Source organism: Delphinus delphis, chromosome 2, assembly GCF_949987515.2.
Source record: "Delphinus delphis chromosome 2, mDelDel1.2, whole genome shotgun sequence".
Taxonomy (NCBI): Eukaryota; Metazoa; Chordata; class Mammalia; order Artiodactyla; family Delphinidae; genus Delphinus; species Delphinus delphis.
In genome coordinates this window covers 22,298,433-22,323,304 of record NC_082684.1, presented here as the reverse complement: position 1 = coordinate 22,323,304, position 24,872 = coordinate 22,298,433, and the positions used below count along the sequence as shown (strand labels likewise).

At 40.8% G+C, this 24,872-nt stretch overlaps 1 protein-coding gene across 3 annotated transcripts in view; it reads right to left on the bottom strand.

Moving 5' to 3' along the window:
* Nucleotides 1-7,765: 7,765 nt before the first annotated feature.
* The window catches only part of STON2 (stonin 2), a 139,298-nt gene continuing 122,191 nt past the window's right edge, over nt 7,766-24,872 (bottom strand). For all 3 annotated transcript variants that reach the window (XM_060004102.2, XM_060004103.2, XM_060004104.2), the window contains 3 exons: nt 16,057-17,895; nt 10,203-10,405; nt 7,766-8,589 (listed from right to left, as the gene is read on the bottom strand). In XM_060004102.2, coding sequence (XP_059860085.1) covers nt 8,506-8,589; nt 10,203-10,405; nt 16,057-17,895 — 2,126 coding nt within the window. In that variant the 3' untranslated portion in view covers nt 7,766-8,505. The remainder of the gene's footprint in view (nt 8,590-10,202; nt 10,406-16,056; nt 17,896-24,872) is intronic.

Here is a 24,872-nt window from a genome sequence, read left to right as displayed (position 1 = left end):
TACAGAAAGCTTTTGGGAATGCTTTGGGAATACAGAAAGCTGCCCAGTGTGGAGAAATACAGAGGAGGCAGTCGGAGGTGATCAGAGGGGAGCTGGGTTGGGAGTTTAGAATAAGAGCTGACAAATGACACTGAGGACATTTCAATCCTCATCCTCACTTCCCCTCATTCTCAACTCCCCCTCCCCCAAATCCTGAGGAACATTAGGGAGCATACTTAGCTTCAAACAGTTACTTGAGTAGTTATTCCACTTGGATATTAAAAGGAAAGGGGGACCTTAGAGGCTAAAACCTTGTGATAATGTGGGACCTAGACAATTAAGTCTCAAAACCTGTTCAAGAGGACTCTGGGCAGATAGGGATGGAAGAATAGGGGGAAGGAGTAGAATATTCTTCAGAATCCACAACTTAAGAAAATATTATGCTCTTGTTTGACTTTTAACACTATTGTGCACCTGATAACAGTTACTAGTATCAGTTAATTTTGTACCAACTAGGCTATAAAATTCTGTGTGTTCAGGATAGAATTCTCTCAATGTCAGGGGACCACTGAACTGGCCTGAGTTATCCCCTTGTAGATAACTGTACTTTGCAATGTCTATGGTCTGTCTGAACTAAACAAAACACAAAGCTCTGTTTCTTTCTTGTTTACTCCAAAAAAACTTTGTTTTCTTGCGTTTAATCTTTTCCCTAGACCAAAATACCCTGCACATTGTAGACAGATTAGTCTTTCTAGAATAATGCTCTATTGCCCAGATTCTGAAGTGGCTTCATAGCATTTATTAGATTGAGTCCACGCTCAACCTGGAGGCCAGCTCTTCCACAGCATGGCCTCACTGTCACTCTTACCTGTTGATGTGCATGAACCCCTCACCCAGGTCGGGCTCACCTGCTAATCCAACCACTTTACACCTGCCTCTTCCCAACCCCAAACTCCCTTCCTCTTGCCACTGAGCTAAATTTTACCCCCACCTCCAGATCTCACTGAAAAACCATCTTTCTTGTGAAAATCTCCCAAGTATTCTAGTCCATATTGATTTTTTTTCTGTCTATGTTGACATTGGTCTCTTGGATTCATCAATCAGTTGAACAGTTATTTGTTGAGTGCTGACAGTATGGCCAAGAACGTAATGCAAATACTGTTATTGATTATGTGCTGTTACATTTCTAATTTACTTATATGTGTATGTACTTACTGCCAAAAACAAACCACCTTAGGAACTGTTTGTTTTCTCACAGAAATAGACCCAAAATATCAATGCAATAAATATATCTTGAATTGACTAAAGTATATTCATGATAAACTTAACTAGGATACAGGTCACTTGTTAACTTGTCAGCTTATGATCACTAACTATATTAACAGGGTGATGAATCTTCTTAATAATAAATATTTTTTATTATGCTTGACCTCATTAAATCTTGCATAGTGACAGATATTGTTTTAAAATTTTTATTACCAGCTCTTTTTCCTAGCTCAAAAAGGGTATTACAGATGATAATCTGCAGAACAAGTAAAAACAAAACCTCACCTCTATAGAGTTAGCCAGTGTGTAGACTTTATTACATAGGCACATTTTTTTTAAGTAAGCTGTTTTTAACATAAAATAAATCACATAGTACAAGCAGTTACATTGAATGAGGACAGATGATGAAGGAAGGAAAAGCCAAGCCTTGGATCAGCTGAATCATTCACTGGATCTTGGGTCCCTCCATCCTGACACATTGAAATGCTCTATGAGCATTACAAAAATGGAGAGTGAGGAGGGGGTGCTTTTTTAGCGCTCCCTGGCTTAAAACACTGATTGACTTTGTTTCATTTCTTGAATATGGTAAACTTTCTCCAGGTTCTGTTGGCAGGTTGACTGACACAAAGGTTAAATGCATGCTGACTTAGGGTCAGAGGAGTTCATATTCTTCCCTCTGTCACCCCAGTACTTCAAAACCCTTAGATGCTTTGGTCCAACAGGTTGCTGTCAGGATCTAATTGCACATCTGCTTTCCCAGAACCGCTCCCATTGGAAACCACGTGTGGGTGCTGACCCTGAAGCACACAGAGGCCAGACAGCGGTGCTTAAGGCTTCAGTCACAGTGCGGCTAGATGGTGTCCACAGCCAGCACTGAGGGTTTGATCTGAGGCAGAAGGTGGGACTGAACAGGAAGAGGATGCTAAAATTCCTTTACTTTGTCCGGCTGGAATTGAGCCATTATATTTGAGCAACTCTTAGTATAGGAATCTAAAATCAAACTAACACATACCACGAAAGAGATGCTATTTTGTAGCTTGTACACATTTTTTAAAAATAATTACATTTTCATGTTACTAAGAGACTGTGAGGATAGGGAGGACCGACCCTTTCATCTCCTTTTGCCATAACTGTGTTACAGATAGTCCCAGAATGTTTACTAAGTTTGTTTTCCCCCTTGATTTCTGCAGTCTTTTGTATAAAAGGATATATCTGTAAATTGTTGATCATCCCGACATAGCCCCTTGGAGGGTTAGACCGACTTCTGCTTCAGGTAGTACCCAAATCCTATCAGTTCCTCTTCACCTTCACACCACTGTTGTGCTGGGTGATGCCAGAGGAACTTCCAGAGCAGTGTTCCAACTGATCTTCACCGTCCTTTTGATCCTCCATGTTTATCTGTGTTTTGAAGGCAACTACAAAATAGAGGACTGCAGGGTTGTCTGGGCAGATAGTAAAGGATAGAGACATTAAAAGAGAAAAGATGGGCCAGCTGCTTTTCCCAGTATTCAAATTTTAAACTTCTTGGTTCTTAAGATTATATGAAGAGTCCTATTGATATGAAGTATCACTGACAGTGGCACCAAGGACAGTTTGTAAAATAATCCGTAACACTGGAGCTGGAAAGGATCTGAGGGAACAATCAGTCCAGCGTCCTCACTTTTTTAGCTGAGGTTTCTGAAGCCCAACTGGGAAAATTGCAAGTGACTTAACATGATGATTGTCTTCATGACTGTGTCCTTTAAAGATTCAGAGAAACCCCAATTCTCCCTTGATAAAGGGCACGCCCACCAATGTCTTTACATCAACAGTCCTCCGTGTCCTTGTGTTTGGCCTTAGCTCCCTTTAGGGAAGCTGGTTACTGGGACAGCACCTTGACCAAATACTTATTGAACTGAATTAATTCTGTTGTTTATCCCTGCTAGGCAATCTTTTATTATTCCTGGAGCTCCTTACATTTAAGGCCTCTAGTTCAAGTATTTTTATTTATTTATTTATTTTTTGCGGTACGCAGGCCTCTCACTGTCGTGGCCCCTCCCGTTGCGGAGCACAGGCTCCGGACGCGCAGGCTCAGCAGCCATGGCTCACGGGCCCAGCCGCTCCGCGGCATGTGGGATCTTCCCGGACCGGGGCACGAACCCGTATCCCCTGCATCGGCAGGCGGACTCTCAACCACTGCGCCACCAGGGAAGCCCCTAGTTCAAGTATTCTGAGGTTTGGTGGCCAGTGCTGTATTTGTCATTTCTCTATATTTTTTCATATTGCCATTCTGTTTTTTGATTCTGTTCTTTTATAGCTTTTCTTTACATGCAGTTATTATTTGCCTCTCTCCAGGCGCTACCAAACACATTGCTATGGATAGTTTCTGCCTTTACAGGCCTGGAATTGCAAATTCAGAGATACTTTTTTTTTCCCCCAATTGTTAAAAGGACTAGACTCTAAATCAGGTTTGCTAAGGCACAGTATAAGAAATGTAAAAATTCCATATTCCTACTTTAGTTAATACATGGGAAAATACTACTGACACACACATTTATTTTCTACATTTATGTCTCTTTCACTTTTAATTCTTTAAATACATAAATATGAGTCGCAATATCCAAAGCAAGTTTCATTTAAAAAGAACATAATTAAATGGTAGAGAGATGGTGACTTGTAGGGAATTGGCACTTAGACATTGGTAATGACCGTATGTTTAGAAGTTGGTGAAAATGCTATGGCTAATTTTATATAAGAGCTGTCATGTTTTGAATGACACTTGTTAGTGAAATGTTAAGAGATAATTCCTTTACTAGATAATATTTTTTGTGGATTTAGCTTTTTGGTCAGTTTTGTTTGAATTTCCTGTTGCATTCTTAACATCACCTAAACTCTAGATATGCTAGAATTAACTTATAATCATTCGTAGAAGAGTTAAAGTTACCATTCCCACCTGGGAAAAATTTTAAAAGTAGGCTAAATGGCAGTGCTTCCTAGTCAAATCAACTTAATATTTTAAAGATTTTTAAGAAAAATTTCAGATCATTCTCTCTTTTCCCACCACGAAACTTATTATGAGATTTAAAGCAGCTCTGAAATCATGATGTCACTTCACACGTTTCAGCCTTACTACCCCAGGCCTCCATCTTTCTTACTATGGTGACAAAACAAATGCGCAGTAACATTGGTCAGTGGTTAATGTTGGGGAAAACAAAGACCTAGCACACCAAGACTGTCCATGTGCTCTATTAAATGCTTTCTTCTCCCTCTCACCATTCGAATGGTCAAGGCTTAGGCTCACAGAGCTGTCTGACTTGCAAGAACAAAACTGAATCAGTAATCTGGACTGTGACAGCATCTGTGCTACTGTTATCTTTGGGCACAAAAATGTTTTTCAATATGAATAAGATATACTGTAGTTTAAGTTCAGATGCACATTAAGTGCTTAAGTGCTGACAGTTATCACTAGTTGACAGTGGAGGCAAGGAAAGAAAAATTATTTAAGTTCTCCAGGAAATAGAAGCATGCTTGTGTGCTTTAATGTGTTTGATGATAAGTAAGGGTTAGGTAGCCTTAGAGTCTAAGCATCAGTATTCATTCAGCAAACATTTATTGAATACCTAAGTAATTTTCCTTTATTTCATTAATATCTGTTTGGATTTAAGGTAGCTGAAACTTATTATATTCCAAACTAACTTGGTGGTAGGTACTAGAAACAAAGAATAAGAGCCATTTCTTGCCTCCATGGATCACATTTCTTGGGAATATGAATTTCTAGGGAAATAAGCTCCTGCCCTCATCTACAGGATTTGAAAGGAAATTACTCTAATTTCAAATAAGAAATATTTTACATTAAAAGAATGTTCTTGGGAATTCCCTGGCAGTCCAGTGGTTAGAACTCGGCGCTTTCAATGCAGTCGCCTGGGTTCAATCCCTCATCAGAGAACTGAGATCCCGCAAGCCGTGCAGCACAGCCAAAAAGAAAAAAAAATGTTCTCAAGGGTTATGAGCCCTGCCAATAATGCAGGAGGGTTGCATGGGCTGGGGGGTGGCGGGGAGAAGAAAATAGAAGAGAAAAAACAACTGTCCAGATTATATTTCATATGAGTAAAATGCACAATTTTGATAAGGCATAACTAGTATATTTACAAGAGTGGCAAAGGGAGTTTAATGGTGCACCCACAAAGTACCTCATAGTCTCGTTTGATATATCATGAGTACATTTCTCATCCTCCTTTACTATAAAGTCAAAAAAGGAAGTCACCAGTCTCAAAAAAAAAAGCACAGCTCTTAATATCATGGGACATCTAATTTATATTCTAATAGTAATAGTAAGACTATGTATTGGTAAAATGAACTCACTTCTAATATTTTCACATTACTGATAACATAGACAAAGATTATTTGTGGCCACACACACAAAATCCAAGTCCAGGGTGGCAAACTTAGAATCTGCATATCAAAAAGGTATTTGCCCAACAGTGTTTTCTATGTAGGCTATTAACAAAACTACATAGAAACTACGTCTAAAAATATATAGTATTATATTTCCCACCCCGCTAAATGCTACCCATAATCAACTTCCAAAAAACAGTAGAGGGAAAACAAATCTGATGAAATCAAGGTGGTAGGTTTTTAAAAATGAATGATAATATGATTGCTGAATGTAGATAGCATGGAAGGGATTTCCCCATCCCTTGGTTTAAAAAAAAAATGTCCAGGTGAAAGTACAAAGGCAATGAGAAATAACCAACAGGAAAAAAGCGTCCAACCACCGATACACATGTGATGCTAGCAGGTGAAGCAGAGATCTTGAGAGGGTGCACAGGTGCTAACCTTGGGTAAAGAAGGTGCTAGAATGACCTTCACCTTGCCAACACTTCAACCCATTTCAGTGTTTCTATAAGGAATCTCATGTGCTTTTAGCACAACAGGGGAAGGGCTAGGCCTTGGAGTCCTCAGTTGACAAAGACCTCTAGGGGACTCCACTGTATTTCAAAGAGCATGAAAAACCACTTATCAAACTAAAAACGGAGTCCTAATACTGTTGAAACGAAACCTATATGTAGAAGGGATCTTGTTAAGAATCTAACCCAAATCCAATCTAAGAGTCCCTTTCACAGCATTTAGGATGGGTTATTTTAGCCTTTGGGCATTTGCAGCAACTGGAAGTTTTACTGTTTGAGTCCATTCCTCTTTAGAACAACTCATTACAAAGTTCTTTCTTATATTGAAGCAAACATCTGTCATCTATAAAGCTCCTCTTTTTGCCCTTTGAAGCAACACAGGAAAAGTCCAATTCCTCTCCCCTTTTATAGCTCAACAGAGATTTCAAGGCAGCTATTGTATCATTCCCTCTTTTTCCCTTTCCAGCTATACCTTCTGTTCTTCAGAGGAAGTATTCCCCTATTCCATGTATAATCACACTCTCCACAACCCTGGCCACCTGACTGGACACAATCAATTTATTAACATCTCTCTTAAAATGTGGTTCCCAGAACTGAATGCAGCCCTTCATCCAGATGTGGGCTGACCAGTGCAGCATGCAGGACTCCCTAGACTTCTGTTACCACAGGCTGAATGCATTAGTTTTGTGAATAGCTATGATATACTCCCGATTCAAAACTGAGCTCATTTCCCCAAGAAAACATTTTATACAAAAACTGCTGTGAAACCAGGACTTTCCAACACCCTTCCCATTAACACACACAGGTAAACACACACATCCGTACACACGTAGGTACCCCATTTTGTACTTAGTGGGCTGCATTTAAGAAACTCAGAATATAGCGTTTCTCACTAATGCCTATTTAATTTCATCCTTTTAGTTTCAGTCTTATGTTCAGGTATTTCAAAAAATTACAATGATTTCTATATCCTAATGTCAATACATAGAATTCAGTGAATATTCATGGAATGAACTAATCCCGAATCTGCCAGTCAACAGACTAGTTATATGTCTATTTCTATGTCATCTACAAATCGGATAACCCTTACTCTATTCTTCATGGGAGAAACAGGAAGGCAGGTTAAAGCTGCTTTAAATTGTTGAGCTCGTATCCTCTTTGGGATGCAGAGGTACAGAATGTGAGCTGGAACAGATGAAGAGAAAGAATATTGAGTGTCCTAGATTCTTGGAATCAGGATTTAGTGTTCCCAACATTAGAAAAATATGGCTTTCCCTCATCTCTACCCTAGAGTCTTCTGCCTTTTAGATCTATTACAATACTGTGATTATCAAACTCTGAATTTTTAGGAAAAGCTCATACAAGCTCAGTTTTGAACGGCTTTTAAAATGATCTTTTCAACTTATATTTCCTGTAAAGTTTGAGTTAAAGAGACACGCAGCTGTCTATTGGCTATGAGGTATAAAAAGAGTTCCCAAATGCCCCTGACAAATGCCTGAGATACATGTATCCATCTGTTTCAGGAATCAAACATGGCCTATACTTTTCAGTGTGAATTTGGAAATTCACTGAGATTTAAGCTGTCTCCTGAATTGAAGATAATCTTACAATGAATGTTCTTTTTCCCCAGAATGAAGAAAAGTAAGCTCAATTTTGCTTTCCCTTCAATAGCCACTCTTCGCAGAATGTGGGGCTACTCACAGAATTTAGAAGTGTCCTCTTGTGCCTTTTTTCCATTGTCTACTGTGACTCAGGGTGATGAACCCTGGGACTGATGCCTTAGAAAGATGGAAAAAGTGTTTCAGTCAACACTATCTAGAACCAGGAGGGAAGCATCTCAAAAACTTCTGTTGCACAGTGTTAACATTTGAAGAATGGAGACACCTATGAAAGGTCTAGCAGACCCAAAGAGGAAATCGGTTTTGTACCTTTTCTCAACTTTTTCTAAGGGGAGTGACAGGGATGGAGTCTTAGTTAATTAACTTCTCAAGATTCTTTTCCAGAAACTGATGTAAGTAACAGATGAACATCGGAAGGAAATCACGCCAACAATGATGTTGGGAGTTTCTTTTCCTGACTTTATCAGTCACAAACCATACCCAAGTGCTGTGAGATAAGCAGAGTGGAGAGGAGACTTAATTATACAGTAAGCTCCAAAAAGTCAGGTGATGCAGGTGCTTCAGGCATGATCAGAGCCTCTCCAAAGCAAGCACCTTAGGGCTTCCTGTTAGAATACAGGTAACTACAAACAGGGAGGTCCAATACACTGTTCCCAACGTGGAGTAGCCATGGTAGGCAGTGCCTTGAACTTCAGCTATTCAGGAAGACATCCTGTCGTGATGCTTAGGTCAGGGCCCCCTGCAGTAGGGCTTCGTCACTGGACCCCACACTCCTTGGGATTTTCCATTTCATCTCCTTCAAAGTCTGGCTTCAAACTCTTTTTTTGCTCAATTTCCACCTGTCAAGAATAAAAGTTGCAGAGAAATATCAGAAGAAATATCAGGAAAACATCCCAACAAATAAATAAACCAAAAGAGAAAAGCTCACTAGGTTCTTTGAGAGTCCTTGTAATTTGGTTAATGTTCTGGGCTTTAGTCACACCAAGCTACTGGCCATGTGTATATTATGGCTCTGTCTTTGCACATGCCCTTTGCTTGGTCTGGAATTCCTCTCCCTCTCAGTCCACCTGGAAAATTCTTATTCTTTGCCTTACACAGATACTCAAAGGTCACCTCTTCTGTGAAGCTATTCTTGACTCACCAGGTAGAGTCAGGTGCTCCTCTGTGTATATTCCCACTACACCCTGGACCCGCTACACCACAGACTTCGTAGGACAGGGCAGGCCCTTGTTCACTATTGTACGCCTATAATATGGGCCTACAGCAGGCAATCACAAAGGTTTATCAAATGAATGAATTCCTTTGCAGCTGGCTCTTTACACTCTCCGTTATTTTATCCCTTTAAAAAGTCTCCAAATGGATAGGTATTGTAGTGTTTATGGTTCTGCCTATATCTTTTGGAAAATACTGTAGCTGTAACTGTAAAGAGATTAATAAATTAATCTTGCCTTGAGAGTGATATACCTCATCTGAAGCCTTTGATAAATCAGGCAGGGAATCCTTTGAGCTGAAGGAGTTTCATAATTAAAGCCGCTCTTCTCAATACCACTTGGACATTTATGATGAGGGAAACAATTCAAGACAGAACAGTTGACTAGGGTCATGTTTGAGGAAAGTGCTGGGTTCTTTCCTGGCCACAAGATGGAGTATTTGTTCTTTTTGGTAGTTTAATGTTTTAAATCACACAAGTAAGGAAATATTTAAAGAACAATTAAATGATCATATAAATCTAAGGATGCTATTACGAATAGAAAATTATTAAACCACTTTGCCAAATCCTTCTTCAGTAACCCCCTGTTTTCCGTCTTTGGCATATAATCTCCTATTGAATTTCTAACTACTCAGGATACAATACTATTTGTGTCGGAAATCTCCAACTTCATTTCCTCCTTCACAGCCCTGATCCTGTTACTATTATAGAAGCTTGCCTGGCTTTTGAGTTTGTCCAGTTATAGCCCAGTGACCAGGTTGTATGACTTGGTATATTACTTCACTATGACATACTGTCATACATAGTGTCATACTTCACTATGTAAACTTCATTCAGATCCACTTCATCAACACCTGGAGCTGAAATATATGCTTTGGGTTAGCATTTTCCTGACCCTCTCTCCACTTCCAAACTCACTCCCCTGCAAATAAATTATATGACAAATGAGTAATAATAATCCCATTACCCCATTACTCTGTTGTTCATGACGACTGAAGACATTATATACTCCTCCTTCATCAGCCTGTACTTCTCTTTCCAACCTTTCTCTTGCCTGCTAGAGAGATTATTCATTTAACTCAGGGCAGACTCAACCACAGCTATGCATGGTAAACCGCCTGCAAGGTGGTAGGAGAATACCCTGCACCCTGGGCAGGCACTGCTAAAAGGAATGAGAAGGGGGAGGGCATGGGGGTGCACAGACAGACTTGGAAACATGAGCCAGATGCCTCCCGAGGCTACCTTGTAGCTGTAGTGTGCAGAATAATTGACCCACTTCCTGACGTCGGTCTTGTCTTCCACAGAGATGGATCTTACGGCAGCTTTGGAGGCAGAAGTTGTAGGCATGCTGAACTCGACGTTAATGTGATTGGCAAATCTGGAAGGCACTTCCCGGTCAGAGCCAAGTTCAAGATGGCAGAAGAAACAGTGTGGGTGACCAGAAGCTATGAAAGAAAGACAAAGAATCTAGGGTTCAGGTTCTTTGGGGAGGAAGTGGAAGAGCCTCAATAACAAACAAAAGGAGGCCTGGCAGTCTTTAAGAGCATCCAACTATGAGCAGAGAATCTGCCTCGGCAGAAATCACACTGCATGTGCTTCAGACCCTTTGACATAACATCTGACTACAGTAGCCTGGTATCCTAGCAATAAAACCCATGACCTGAGAAATGGAGTGCTTTCTGCCTGCTCAGGTCAGAGTGCTGTGTGAACACAGTGTAAATACTATGAAATAGAGGTTGTATATTGGCAGAAAGGAATAAAAGAGATCAGCACTTAGCACCTAATAAAACATCAAAGACGGCCACCTGGAGCAAAATCATCAATTTCCTTCGGAAGATGAATTTTCTTAATAGCATTTGATTTTTTTTTTTTTTTTTTTTTTTGCGGTATGCAGTCCTCCCACTGTTGTGGCCTCTCCCGCTGCGGAGCACAGGCTCCGGACGCGCAGGCCCAGCAGCCGTGGCTCACAGGCCCAGCTGCTCCGCGGCACGTGGGATCTTCCCAGACCAGGGCACGAACCCATGTCCCCAGCATCGGCAGGCGGACTCTCAACCACTGCGCCACCAGGGAGGCCCAGCATTTGATATTTTTTTTTAAATGCTTTTGGCATGTTTTTTTGGTGAACAGCATATAAAAATGACAAAGCCCTTAGAAACAGCACATATGCTTTAGGGAAGCACGTGGAACGCTGGAGAGAATACAGACTAATAGTCAGGATACCTGGGTTTGGCCTGCAGTTCTCCTAAGTGCAGAGATCCCACACCCAAGTCCTTTTTGTTCTCTCCAGGCCTCAATTCCTCATGTGTGAAGTGGCGAGTTGGGCGGGGGTGGAAAAGGGGAGGCTGGATAATGCCAGGCATCGTCCCTTACCGCTATTTAACTCTATAAATCTATGGCTAGTTCTACTGTATTTGGAAGGCAAACTTACGGTCTGATTTTCATTTGAGGATTGTTATTAGATTATTTGAGGGAAAAGAGTCAGAACTTAGTTCTATGACGATCACCACCGCAGCATCGTCCTCGCTCATCAGATGTAACAGGAAACGTTTGTTGATAACTCTAAGCCAAGTACTGTGCTTTATGCAGATTCTCTCACTTCTCTCTCTTCATAACCGTCCCCTGAGGTCATAATTATTACGCTGCACAAATGAGGAAACTAAGGCTTCAGGAGGTAAGGTCAACTGCCTAAGGTCATAGCGAGAAAGTGGCAGAGCCAAGAACTGGACCCAGCAGTCTGACTCCCAGATGTTCTTAACCCGTTTGTCTGAGTCATAACCTCACAGTCCTCAAACCTCAAGACAGGTTTGCAGGGTGACAGGGGTGGAGAAAAAGGAAGCTGTAAGAAACCCATAAAGCAACTCACTGTGGATAAACCATGTGACTCTGGCTTCATTATGTAACTGAAACAGCCCTTAGTTATCCCAGTTTCCCCAAATAAACAGTTCCAATTTCCTTTATTGGTCTGGGCAGGACTTTTTAATCTCGGAGCCTGAGGACATACACACCCGCTCTCCAAGGAAAACATAACAGAGTGAAGTATTTGTTTTGCTTTGTTTCACAAATGTAACATATTTCAATGGGTCTTTCTAAAGAGTAATACTTTGGAAAATTAATTGAAAAAATTGCAGTTTTTTAGGAAAGGAATTTAAGATATATGTAGTAGTAAAAATTACATTATTTGAAAATGAATCCAATTTTTTAAAATTGTGTACCACAGATGTAATTATATAGCTGTCACTTACTGAACACTTATTACAGGCCAGAGACTGTGCTAAACACTTAAAAACATTACTAATTCCTTTCTTAATGAGCTAGGTGTTAATAACCCTATTTTATAAAAGAGGAAACTTGAGATTTCTCTGAAAGGTTTAAGTAAATTGCCTGAGGTCACACAGCCATTAACTTGTAGTACTGGGAATAAAACTCATTATCTAACTGACTCCAAATTATGTCCTACACTCCTCTCAATAGATTGCTATAGATTTAGATCATTACAAAGTATTTAGAGGAGTTTCTTAATTTAATTCAATAGCAACCTGAACAACAGTTTTATCTAATTACCCTTATTTACACATGGTTGGAACACTGAAAATCATAACTTTCCACAAAACTGACCCCCCTCTTCTCACCCCACCAAAGCATATTCACAGAAAATTCTATGAAAGCAACATTCTCTCTTGAGTTCTAGCATCAGCTAATGCATGTGTAGGGCTAGTGGACAGATAGGGAAGTACAATTTTGAAAGCTAATACAATTTAATTCATGTTAATGAACTAATGAGCTCACATTATGTCATCTTCCTTGATGAAGCTGAGAAAATTTAATATTAAAATTCAGATTTCTATTTTCCATAGAAGGGGAATCATATTAGAATTGTTTTCCCTTCACCTGATCTAATGAGAACTGGAATTCCAGCAAAGAAAGCTACCTATGCAGAACAGAATGTTTTGTTTCCTGGCAGACAATCTGGGAAAGCACAGAAACTTGTTCTGGTGCCTTCTAGGATTAAAGGAAAGCTCTTGGGATTAGGACGGGAGGGGTCCTGGGAGAGCACAGATAGAGGGACCCTGCTGGTGGGAGCCATGTTGGAATCCAATGGCAGCTTGTTAGCCTTTTGATGGCTTGACTGGGATAAGCCTGCTGTGGCTGCAGACTTGAGGTGCCGACAAAGCCCAGGATGCCAGCCTGCTGGCCCATGCTGCCCTGCAGTCTGACCATCCTACCTGTTGGGGCTAGGGTTGCAGGGCCACTGCAGGTGGGAGCAGATGTGCAGAGGTTCAGTCCTCTTTCACTATAAGTAGAGGTGTGAGGATTATGAAAAATGGCCTATGAAAGGCACCTTCCCAAAGCTATCTCAAGACTAAGAAGAGCTCAGAAAAGGGACAGTTACTAACAGATCATCGTCAATTCTCTGGCTTCATGGATGGAGCAGTGGATGGGGAGGGCAGGGGTGGGCACAGAGAATACCAGCAATGGTAAGAACTTGCATTCTGACTGGAATTCAGATCCTGTACATCTCAAGTTTCCAGAAAAAGGGTGCTATTAATTTCCTGAACTGACACAGAAATATACCATTGGCCAGAAGTAGAAATAAGAAGCTCTTGGGGGGATTTCATGTCTAAAAATACACAACCATGACAGCAAAAGCAGTAATTGAGTGGGGGGTAGGTTTACGTGAGAAATATCCCCAAATATCCTTATGCTGTCCTTATGTATTTTAAAAATCATTCACAAATAAGGTTCCAGTAATCTAGAAATACATATGTAGTATAAAGGCTGCATTTACTTGGCCTTGAGCCTACTTAACACTACCCCGCTGGGAAGCATTAAGGAAAGTGGTTGCTGAGGACTATTTATTCCATGCCCTGCATCTGCTCCCTTTTTATTCTGGTAACAATCTTTTTTTTTTTTTTTTTTCCTTTTTTCTTCCTCTTCGAGAAATACTCTTCCCCAGCACTGCATGTCATCTTGGTGGTCATGTCAGTCAAAATGCCCTGTCCTCCCTTTTACTCTTGGGAAGTGGCACAAGGGCAGAAAATGGCCTGTGATGGTTTGTCCCAAAGGCTGCAGCCTGAGGAGACATCCACAGTTCCTGCTATCAAGAGCTATCCTTTCTGAAGCCTGTTTCTTCCTTCAGTTCTGTGAGCTACCTGTATCTTTCCAACAATTTATTTCTTTTTGCTAAAAGAAGCCAGTCAGTCTCTGCTGCTTATAAAGCCCCTCACATGGTACTTTTAAATATTTGAGAGAAAGAACTTTGAAACAAATGGGGTATGTGTGTACACACTGAGAAAACTGAAAATCTCTGTCCTCATAGTGGAAGTAACTTTGAGTTTGTGTCTGTTTTGTGTCATCTACTAAGAGGCAGCTGTGGTATGGAGAAAAAAGACCCCTGGATGTGATGAGTCACGTCACTCCCGGTCCTTAATTTTCTCATCTGTGGAATGGAGAGGTTTGACTAAGTTATCCCCAAGGTCCTTTCGAGCTCGAAAATCCAATTATTCCATAATGAAGTGATCTGAATACATGCTTAGTAAATTGCAGAGCTAAAAATTCCAGTAAGCATAAACCTGAGGTCTTTTCTCATGTCAAGCCTCTTGCGGGTTAAACAGTAATCTTCCCCGTTACCTCAGTTCTCTTCTCAAGGGCATCCGTGCCAAAGGAGAATTGAGGGTTTCTCCTTTCTGCCATCAATTCACATCGGCCTCATGGCTGAGGCAGAAATCACAGTGCTATCACCAGGAGAATACAGTGCTGATTTTAGGGAAATGAATAAGCAAGCTCAGAGAGGAAGACTTTATGTTAAGAATTCTGTCAGTTTAGAAATAGGGGGTGGCAAATCCAGCCTCAAACACAGAGGTCCAATTGTCTTTTCGGTTTGCACTGCTACACCCAGTGTCTGACAAGAAAGCCCTGGTGTGTGTCCACTGCCTGGCCTGCCTAGGGAGTTGGCCAGATCGTATTGCTTCTTGGCTTCACGTTGTTTTACATTTAGGGTAACACAGCCACTCCACACTCAGAACAGGAAATGAAGACTCCAATCATACTGTTAGGATTTAATAGTGAGAATGGAAAAAAGAATATCTGCATAAGAGAAAGACTTTAACCAACAGTTTTTCCAAACCTCTCTCTTTCTTTCTTTTTCTTTTCTTTTTTTTTTTTTCTGGCCCAAATACCCACTTTTTTAACAGATGAGCGAAGTTTATTATAAACAAGAAAAGTGATTTAAAGGGTCACAGGATCATGGGCTTATTGCCTACCACTGGGGTCACCCAGACTTACTCTAAGAAACAAAGCTATTAGAGCTGGTTTGATTACTCCTTAGTTTTGTCATTTCACCAAATCTCACTGGACCCATGAGGAAAGTCATTGCCTTCAGGCTCACTCAAGCACAGAAGCACCCCTGCTAGCTGGGAGCAGGCCAGCTAGGGCTAGTAAACTGTCTCCTTTGTTTAAATTAAACATCCCTTCCCTTACTTTCCGTCCTTTTGGATTTCAGTCCTTTTGGACCTTCATGTCCTGGCTGGATCTTCAGTCTGATCAGAAGCCCCTTCCCCATCTCCAGATCCTGGCTCTGAACTTGGGATGTTATGATTGACAGGCCTTGCACAGGGTGACTGGAATCATAGATCTAACTCTTGGCCTGTACTGTACACATGATTGGCCATAAACTGGCTCTTTTACCTATACTTGGGGCAACAGACATCTCTTCAAAGCCCAGAAGCCTTCTAGGATCTGGAAAAGGATAGCTTCCAACACCAGATAAAACTTTAATGAGTCAGAAAAGAATACAGAATCATAAGCTGCCTTGGAAATCTGCTTAGCAGCCCAGCTGAGAAGAATAATGCATAGTTTTATGGAAGAACTGTGATAGTAAGAGAGTACAAAGATGGAGTGAACTGGGTCATGCATGTTTGTTAAGTACTTTGCTCAAATATTTTTGTTTTTCTGGTCCCCCATTCCCCCATCCCTCCCCATCATCATTCCTATCACATAACAAAAACCAGCACTTCATAGGGAAAGAGAATGTGGAACTTTGATCCCAGCTCTTTCACAACCATGTGGCAGTTTTCACAGAAGAGAAAGCTCTGCCTACCTGAGTTTTTGTCAGGCAGTCGGTTTATCCTCCACACAATGGAGTTGAAGGCATGCTCATACTTCGCAGTTCCCAGAGTTACTCTCATGACAGGCTCAGAGCCAGACAAGCTAGTTGAGCCAAAACTTGCCCCCCGGTTCACTTTGGCTTTCAGAGACTTTTCCCCCAGGACACTTTCCCTGCGGAAATTTTTCACCCACTCACTGGGCACAGGGTAGCGAACCATCACATTCTCACAGGGAACCTGAGTGAGAGGATCACAGTTAGAGGAGAAGCCAGATGACATCCTCAGCCAGCTCTGCACCTCCACCTCTGCCCCACTGATGCTTGCCACAGTCCTGAGTGTGAATGGCAAGGTCTTCTCGGCAAATACTGTCCTGAACCTCATTAGCTCAAGTCGGCAGGCGTCCAAAGGGTTGAACAGAATAACCCGTGAGCTGTTGAATACATCCTCATCCACACACCTGTGAAAATGGCACTCATGGAGCTTGATCCACTTTGTGGTGGTGGTGGGCATGATGTCTTGCCGGGAAACGATTTCGTTCCCTTTGACGAGGACATCATTGAGACCCAAGCGGCACTCGGCAAGGCCAGAGAGGAAACTCAGGATGTGGACCCGTGTCAAGACACGGTGCTGGAGAATCTGGTTGTCTCCTTTGCTCACAAGGCCAGAGAATTCATCTCGGACATCCACTGCAATCTCCTCTTCAAGGTAGTTCAAGCCAACTGTGCACAAGTCCATTGACAACACCGGCAGGTCCATGAGACGGTCCTGAACTGCACGGATGAAGCTCAGGAAGTCATCGTAATTGGTGGTGCCCAGCTTAATCACTTGTTCCCTCTCGGCCACGTGGGCCACGGCAGGTTTAGGCTGGTATTTCTTCTTCTCCTTGTAGGTGACGCGGTCTATCCGCAAGCTGTGGATCCTGCCGTTCTCATCATAGTTTTGGAGCCGGGGCTCTGAAATCTCATGGCAGATCTCCAGCTTGAACTCACGGAATGGCTTTTCTAAGCCCTTCTCATAATACAGCTGCAGATACCCACTGTCTGTCAGTTTGATGTAGATGGGTCCCCAGTGCCTAGAGGACATGATGTTTTTCTTCTCAGGGATCCTAAGCATCATGGGCCAACCATCCTTGGGCTGGGACAGTGCAGAACCTGGTGGGTGGTCATCTAGTTCAATCCAGGCTATTGGGTCATCATCAGGGAGTGTTGTACTCCCTAAGTGATCGGGATCCTCAAGTTGGAGTCGTTTGAGTTTTTCAACAGCATCACAGTGTGACTGGTTTTTGCTTGAATCATCAAAACTGATGGCATCCTTGTAGATGACAATGAGAGAATCTCTTTGGCTTTTGCCTGTGGTACCAGACATGGAATTGTCTTGGGAGCGCCTCTCCTGCTCCTCAAAGAAAGCGCGGAAAGGGTTTATAGGGGAGGGTTGTACATCCTGTAGAGTCTCATTCAGAAAAGGATTGGTTGCCCTCCAAAGAGGAGCCTCAGGCACGGAAGGCGGACGGTTTAAGGAGGAAATGTCCAGCTTCTGAACTTTGGAGAAGTTCATCAAAGTGCTCTTGGGACGTTCCCTCTTCTTAAATGACCCAGTTGAGTTACAAGGTACATCTGGGATCACAGATGCAAGAGGTGGTGTTTTCGGCTTCAGAGGAGAGGTGATTGGTGGCAAAGGGCTGCTGACTTCATTGTCATCAAAAGTGACCCAGCTAGGGAAACGAGCAGAGGTCACTAGAGTGGCGGGGTGTCCGTTCATAGCTGGACTGCTGGCCTGCCAGTTGATGGCCTCCATCTCTACCTCTTCATCTTCCTGAAGAGAGGAAGAATTGTCTAAAAGGAAAAGGAGAACATATGAAGGGCTGCTATTCAGGGCCTCTAGAGGTATAGGAATGAGGGATGACTAGAATTTTATATGGAATCCAGTAAATTCCAAAGCATTTCATTACTTGTCCTCAAGTGTTTCGTCTGGGCACAGCTCTCACAGTTTTGTAATAAGCAGTAAGAATACAAATGTCAATACAGAAGCACTGATAGGACCCAGGTCCCTTGCAATTTAACTTTTATACATTCTCCCTTTATTTTATCGAAGTTTCTGGAATAGATTTTTTTTCTTGACTCTAAAGTATGTTTTCTTATATTTTTAAACATTGAAAACTACCTCCTACATAAAATGATATAAAGCTGATCTCATTGAACAAAATAAGCCATATGCTCTAAGTGATAATATGATTGCAAATAATGTAATCAGAGAGATTTTTACCCAAACTTGGTAAATAAATATTAAAGACAAAATGTTAACATCCTTAATATGAAATAAATTTACACAAGTGAATAACAAAAATACAAAAACTTGAAATACAGGCAAAGGACATATACAGACAACCCAGGAAAGAGAAAGGAAAAATGTCTAATAACCCTGTAGAAAATGTTCCGTCTCACTAGTAATAAGAAAAACGTAAATTAAACCCCAAAAATCAGTGAAGATTTTTAAAGTTTTAGTATTCGATGAGGGTAAAGGTGCTATAATATGAACAGTAAATAGACCCTTAATGGGACCGTAAGTTGCTACAAACTCTCTGAAAATGGTTTGGCAATTTGTATAAGGGTCTTACAAATATTCATGAACAATGACTTAGTAATCTCACCCTAAGGAAATAAATCCAAATTAGGAACCAAGTTTTGGGTGAACGTTAAGAAACTGAGGCATACAATGGAATAACAAGCAGCCATTAAAATGTTTACAAGTTCGTATAACATGAGAAAATGCTCCTGACATTAATCTCTTCTTTTTTCTCTAAAATACTTTTCCATCTTGGGGTTTAATTTATGGGAAAAAAAAAAGATTATTACAAATAAAACTCCACCCTAGCAGGGCCTTCGAGGAAGGAGATACAGGAGTTGAGTTTCGATGCAGGAAGACCCAGACCTTTTCAGTAAAGATGCTGTGTGTCTGCTGGGGTTATAGGAAGGAGGAGGAAATGAGGCCTTTATAAAGCAAGGAGTGGATTCTGAGGAAGGAATGGCACAGAAAACAAATCTGTATCTGGCATATAGTAAATGCTCAGTGAAGAACTGTTAATTGAATGAGTGAGAAAAGAAACTTTGCTTTGGAGCAGTTCTATTCTCTCTGTCTCTGGAGGAATGTGTATGGGGATCTCTGCTGCCATTCCACCCACTGTTTTTACTGCCAGAAATTTGGAATCAAAGAGAAATGAATACTCAAATGGTTAAGTCAAATAGTTGGCTTTTCTTACCATCCTGCTAAATCTTCACAAATATCATATCCAACCACACCAAATGAGCAATGTCACATATAATTAAACATGTAATTACACATGGATGGGATGGCTGCCTCTCATCCGTCTCTCAAAGTATATTTATTCAAACAAATAGCAATTACCTCTACTGAAAACATCAGTTTGAAAATATAAGCTAAATGCATGCATGAGTGAGCATACATACATACCCACATTCGCCCCAGAAATATAATGAGCAAAAAGTATTTGCTATATATGCAGCATCACAAAAGAATTTAAAAGCATTATAAAATGAAAGATGAGACTCTCCTTCAAATTAATCATTAATCCACTTTTGTAAATGCATAAGTGATTTATTTTCTAGAAAATGAAGGGAAAAGGGTCAGAAAACAATCCAGGTTTGTAGGACTTATATTTTATTACTACTACAACTGCTGCTGTTGTTGTTGTAATGAAGCCTAAAGGGAACAATGTGGCCCTGAGTAAAATACAATCACTTCCTTGGAACAGTAACTAATCCTCCCTAGAGAACTGGCAAAAGGGGTGTATCGCAAAATGCATCACTTTTTAATGAAGCAGCTCTATGGAGCTTTTGTAAGCAGTATTTCCACCCAGACAGTCTGGTATTGACCCACCCCTTGTGCCAGGGATATCCTTTTTGCCTTGGAGCTCATTACTACTCCCTAGTTCAAAACGTGCCCTAAGTCCTTTTCCTTTGGAGGGTGGCTTTCTGCCAAAGCTGTTTATTCTTGCTGCTAAAGGATTCTCTTCTGTTGGGAGACTTGTCCCCAAAATAGCACTTCTCATCTTCCTCTCCCAAACCAAAAAAAGGGGGGAAAAAGGCCTCTGTCTCCACTGAAGATAATTTTCTTACAATAAATTTGTTTTTAAGCCAAGTTACTTGAGATCACACCAAGTCCTACACAGTTGTGAAGCATTTGACTCTTAATACAATTTAAATGAAGTATCTTTAAATTTGGGGGGAAATTTTTTGAATTAAATTAATTTCTAGAGATTCTACATTCTCTTAGACAGCCATCAAAAAGTTTCAAAAGACTTATAAAGTCTCTCCTTTGGCATTTTCATCTTCCATGATTACAACCTGTTTTAAAAATCCATCCTTTGGGATGATAGTGGGGTATAGGTCAAATTTCTGAAAATGAGAATTTGTTTTTCTACAAAATCATTTATAAAGAAAAAATATCTTAATAAAGACACTTTTATAGGGCTTCCTTGGTGGCTCAGTGGTTGAGAATCCGCCTGCCAATGCAGGGGACACGGGTTCGATCCCTGGTCCGGGAAGATCCCACATGCCGCGGAGCAACTAAGCCCGTGCACCACAGCTACTGAGCCTGCGCTCTAGAGCCCGCGAGCCACAACTACTGAGCCCGCCCCATGACTACTGAAGCGCAGCCAAAAAAAAAAAAGACACTTTTATAGATGAACAGCAAAAGTGATCCATAGTTCATATAGGTCATAGTGGTTCATATTTTCATATGAAAATAAAGCATTTCTTGAGATGAACCTAAGGACCGCCAAATAGTACTTTAAAAAATTATCCCCTGTTAACACTGACTTCCCTATTTGTGAGTTCTAATTTTTTTTTTCATTTATCACTGGCTGAAGGACATCCTCAATTGTTTTTATAAAGGTTAAGTCATATATTTTCTGAACCTCTTTTTATTAAAGAATGGTCTTTGAGACTTTCACGTATAAAAAAAATGACAATCTGTATGTAAAATTTCTTGGGGAAAATATTTGTATAAGACAAAAATTCGACCTCTTTAATATATAATGACAGTGTATCCTTAATAAAAATGATACACCCTCACAATAAAATAGGATGAAAACAGACTATTCACTAATGAAGAAATATAAATATCTAATAACTCTTTGGAAAAAAGAGTTTAAACTTATAAAAGAATAAATACAGGACTTCCCTGGTGGTCCAGTGGTAAAGAATCCGCCTTCCAATGCAGGGGATGCGGTTTGATCCCTGGTCGGGGAACTAAGATCCCACATGCTGCAGGGCAACTATGCCCGTGCACCTCAACTAGAGAGCCCAAGTGCTACAAACTACAGAGTCCATGTGGTCTGGAGCCTACATTCCACAACTAGAGAGAGAGAAGCCCGCGCGCTACGACGAAAGATCCCACGTGCCACAACTAAGACCCAACGCAGCCAAAAATAAATTAAATTAAAAATAAATTAATTAATTAAGTAAACATTCTTTTTGGCGGTACGCGGGCCTCTCACTGCTGCGGCCTCTCCCGTTGCGGAGCACAGGCTCCGGACACGCAGGCCCAGCGGCCATGGCTCACGGGCCCAGCCGCTCCACGGCATATGGGATCCTCCCGGACCAGGGCACGAACCCGTGTCCCCTGCATCGGCAGGCGGACTCCCAACCACTGCGCCACCAGGGAAGCCCTAAACATTTTTTTTAAAAAAAGAATAAATACAATTCTCCCTGTGTCAGAGAGACAAAGACTTAGAAAGAATAATAATCATTACTGGTGACACATGGAAATTTACACTCTATAATGTAAGTGTTAAAAAGAAATCTTTCTGGAAGGCAGTTTGAAAATTTGTACAAAAGTCTCAAAAAACATAATCCAAGAATTCTACTTATAGGCTTTATCTAAGGAAAGAACAAGACAGACATGTAATGATGTATATAGTGGTATGTTTATCATAGCAGTGTTTGTATCATGGAAAAATTGGAAACAAATGTCCAATAATGGGAGATTGGTTAAATGGAATCTCATGCATCAATCAAGACAATGCTGTTGATGATGTTAATTCACTGGAAGCTGATCATGATATATATTGTTGAGTGAATAACAAGAGCCTACAGTGTGGAGTCAGACTGCCTGGGTTTCAATTCCGTGTCTGCAGCTTATTAGCTATGTGACTGGGCAAGTTGTTTAATTTCTCTGCGTCTCAGCTTTCCCACCTATGAAACTAGAAGAATATTAAATCCTACCTAACAGGGTTGCTGTGAAAATTTAATACAGATGTTAGAATTGTATTTGGCAAATAATAAACGTTCAGTAGATGTTAGCTGCTATAACTACTGCTGCTGTTGCTACTGCTGCTAGAATGATACACATTCATGATATAAAGTGTATATATGTACTAAAAAGCTTTTTGATGTGACAACAAATGTCTCATGTGGGGTAAGAGGTGATTTTTAAAATTCTAAATCTGTATTCTTTTTAAAAAAATGCTGTATTGCTTACAAAATAAAGAAATATTAAAAGGTCAAAACCTATCTTTATTCCTCCCACTGATTGACCTTAGAGCAAGAAAGCCAACAGCTTCACTGTAGTCCATGTGGATAATGCAGCAGTTAGATCTTTCCTAAGACACTTATGACTGGTGTGGCTGGTAAGGGAAACAATAGGGGGAAAAAAGTCTGGCAAATTTCTCCACTAAGAAATCGGCAAAAACTAATGATCTTTAGAACAACATTAACTATCATCCACAATTCCATTTGACTGACTTATTAAAATATAATCAAAACACCAGCATCATTTTAATTACTCTCTCTTCCATATTGCTTTTAGTATTATGAGTTGGCCTCTGCCGAATAAAAGCCATGGATGAAGATTAGGTTCTTATTCTACATCACAGGGAGAATTTCCAGTACCTAAGAGCTTCCTTAATGCCTTTACTGATGCAAACTAAAGAGAAATGGTGGATTCTTTTAATGTTTGACCACTATCTTTTTTTTTTTTTTTTTTTTTTGCGGTACGCGGGCCTCTCACTGTTGTGGCCTCTCCCGTTGTGGAGCATGCTCCGGACACGCAGGCTCAGCTGCCATGGCTCACGGGCCCAGCCGCTCCACGGCATGTGGGATCTTCCCGGACCGGGGCACAAACCCATGTCCCCTGCATCGGCTGTCGGACTCTCAACCACTGTGCCACCAGGGAAGCCCGACCACTATCTATTTTAAATACCACAAAGATTAAATTAATTGATTACAACGGCAATCAAAACCACCAAACTGAAGAAAAAGTAAGCACTATGGGGAAAAAAATCAGATTCTATGATATTTTGAATACAGCAGACAGTCTGCCATCTTCCTCCCCCATTTGTTAACCTAATTTGTTAAACGCAATGACAAGTGCAAAAAACTTATTGAGAGCTGTTCACTGGAATTTACGAGCAGTGGCAAGAACAAATATTCTCAGATTACTGTGGTTTTCTCAACATGAGATAACAGTCACTGTTGCAAGAGAGTATACACTGTATGACCAGACTCAGATGCACAGTAGGCACTTAAATATTTGTGTAGTAATCTGCAAAGCAAGAGGAGGAACACAGAATTTTCAGGCTTGAAGAGATTTGAGAAATAATAAAACTCGACCCCTTCATTTTGCTGAGAAGACCAAGGCTCAGCGAGTTTAATTCAACTGCCCAAGATGAAATGAAAAGTCAAGTCCCACTTTTAATATTCATTAACTGGTAATTTCTTAAAGCTTGTTCATTAGATTAAAATCCGATTAACTTACCTTTGAGATTGGCAAGAGTCATCTTGACACACAACTTTTTAGGAGCTGTTGTTCAGTGGTAGAAAAGAAGTTAACTAAACAGGATTGACATTTATACAGGGAAGCCTCTGGGCATAAAGTCTTCCCCTGATAATGTGAATGTGTATGGGTGAGAGAAAGGAGTTACTCATTTGAACCTTATCAAGGGAGCTTCTAACTTGGATAAAGTAAGCTGAGACCTGCTTAATCATCACAATACACTGATAAAAAGGAGAGTCAGAGGGTCTGAGTCTATTTATCTGTCCTTCCGCATTGTCGTGGAGAGGGGATGCTTTGATGCTGGTCAGAGATATCCCCAAAGTGAAGAAGTCAATTCATCAAACTACCACTTAACCACTACTTGACAGAATCCCTATCAAGAACATTTTACACTGCATTCTGGGTTTTATTTGCTAAGAGGACCTAAGAAGCGGTACTGAGCACCTTCAAATGACTGGTCCAGCTCACCCTGCCAACTCCCTCCCTGCTTATCGAGACTGACCTAATACATTTCATCACCCTTTTTTTTTCTTCTCATAAAAGCAAGCATCAGACTTTAAGTTTGATGAATGGCCCAGGAACATCCCCAATATCTTGTGTTCCAAGTCTGTTCTAAATTTTTAAAATCTGGTTCTAAACTTTTGCCTGTTTTACCATTGCCCATTTCCCCATGGCTTCTTCAATATTCAACCTTTGGATCCCTGCTTTTGGCTTCTTCCTCTAACAACTGAACTTCCACTCAACTAGCTTACTGGTTTCCCTGGCTTAAGTTGCCTTTCTGATATCAGCTTCTTATGTTGTCTTAGATGAAGGCTCTATTCTCCCACCTGGGCAGAGATCCCACTGTAACCCCTTGCTGTTGTCTGACAGGCCCAACTTCAGTTCCCCAGCAGAGGTCATAGGCAAGGGGCAGGGCTGGATTCCAATATCTACGGTAAATTGAAAAACTGGCAATCCATTTAATAAATTAATCTCTTAACATAAATCAATCTCTTAACATTTTATATATCAGGGCATC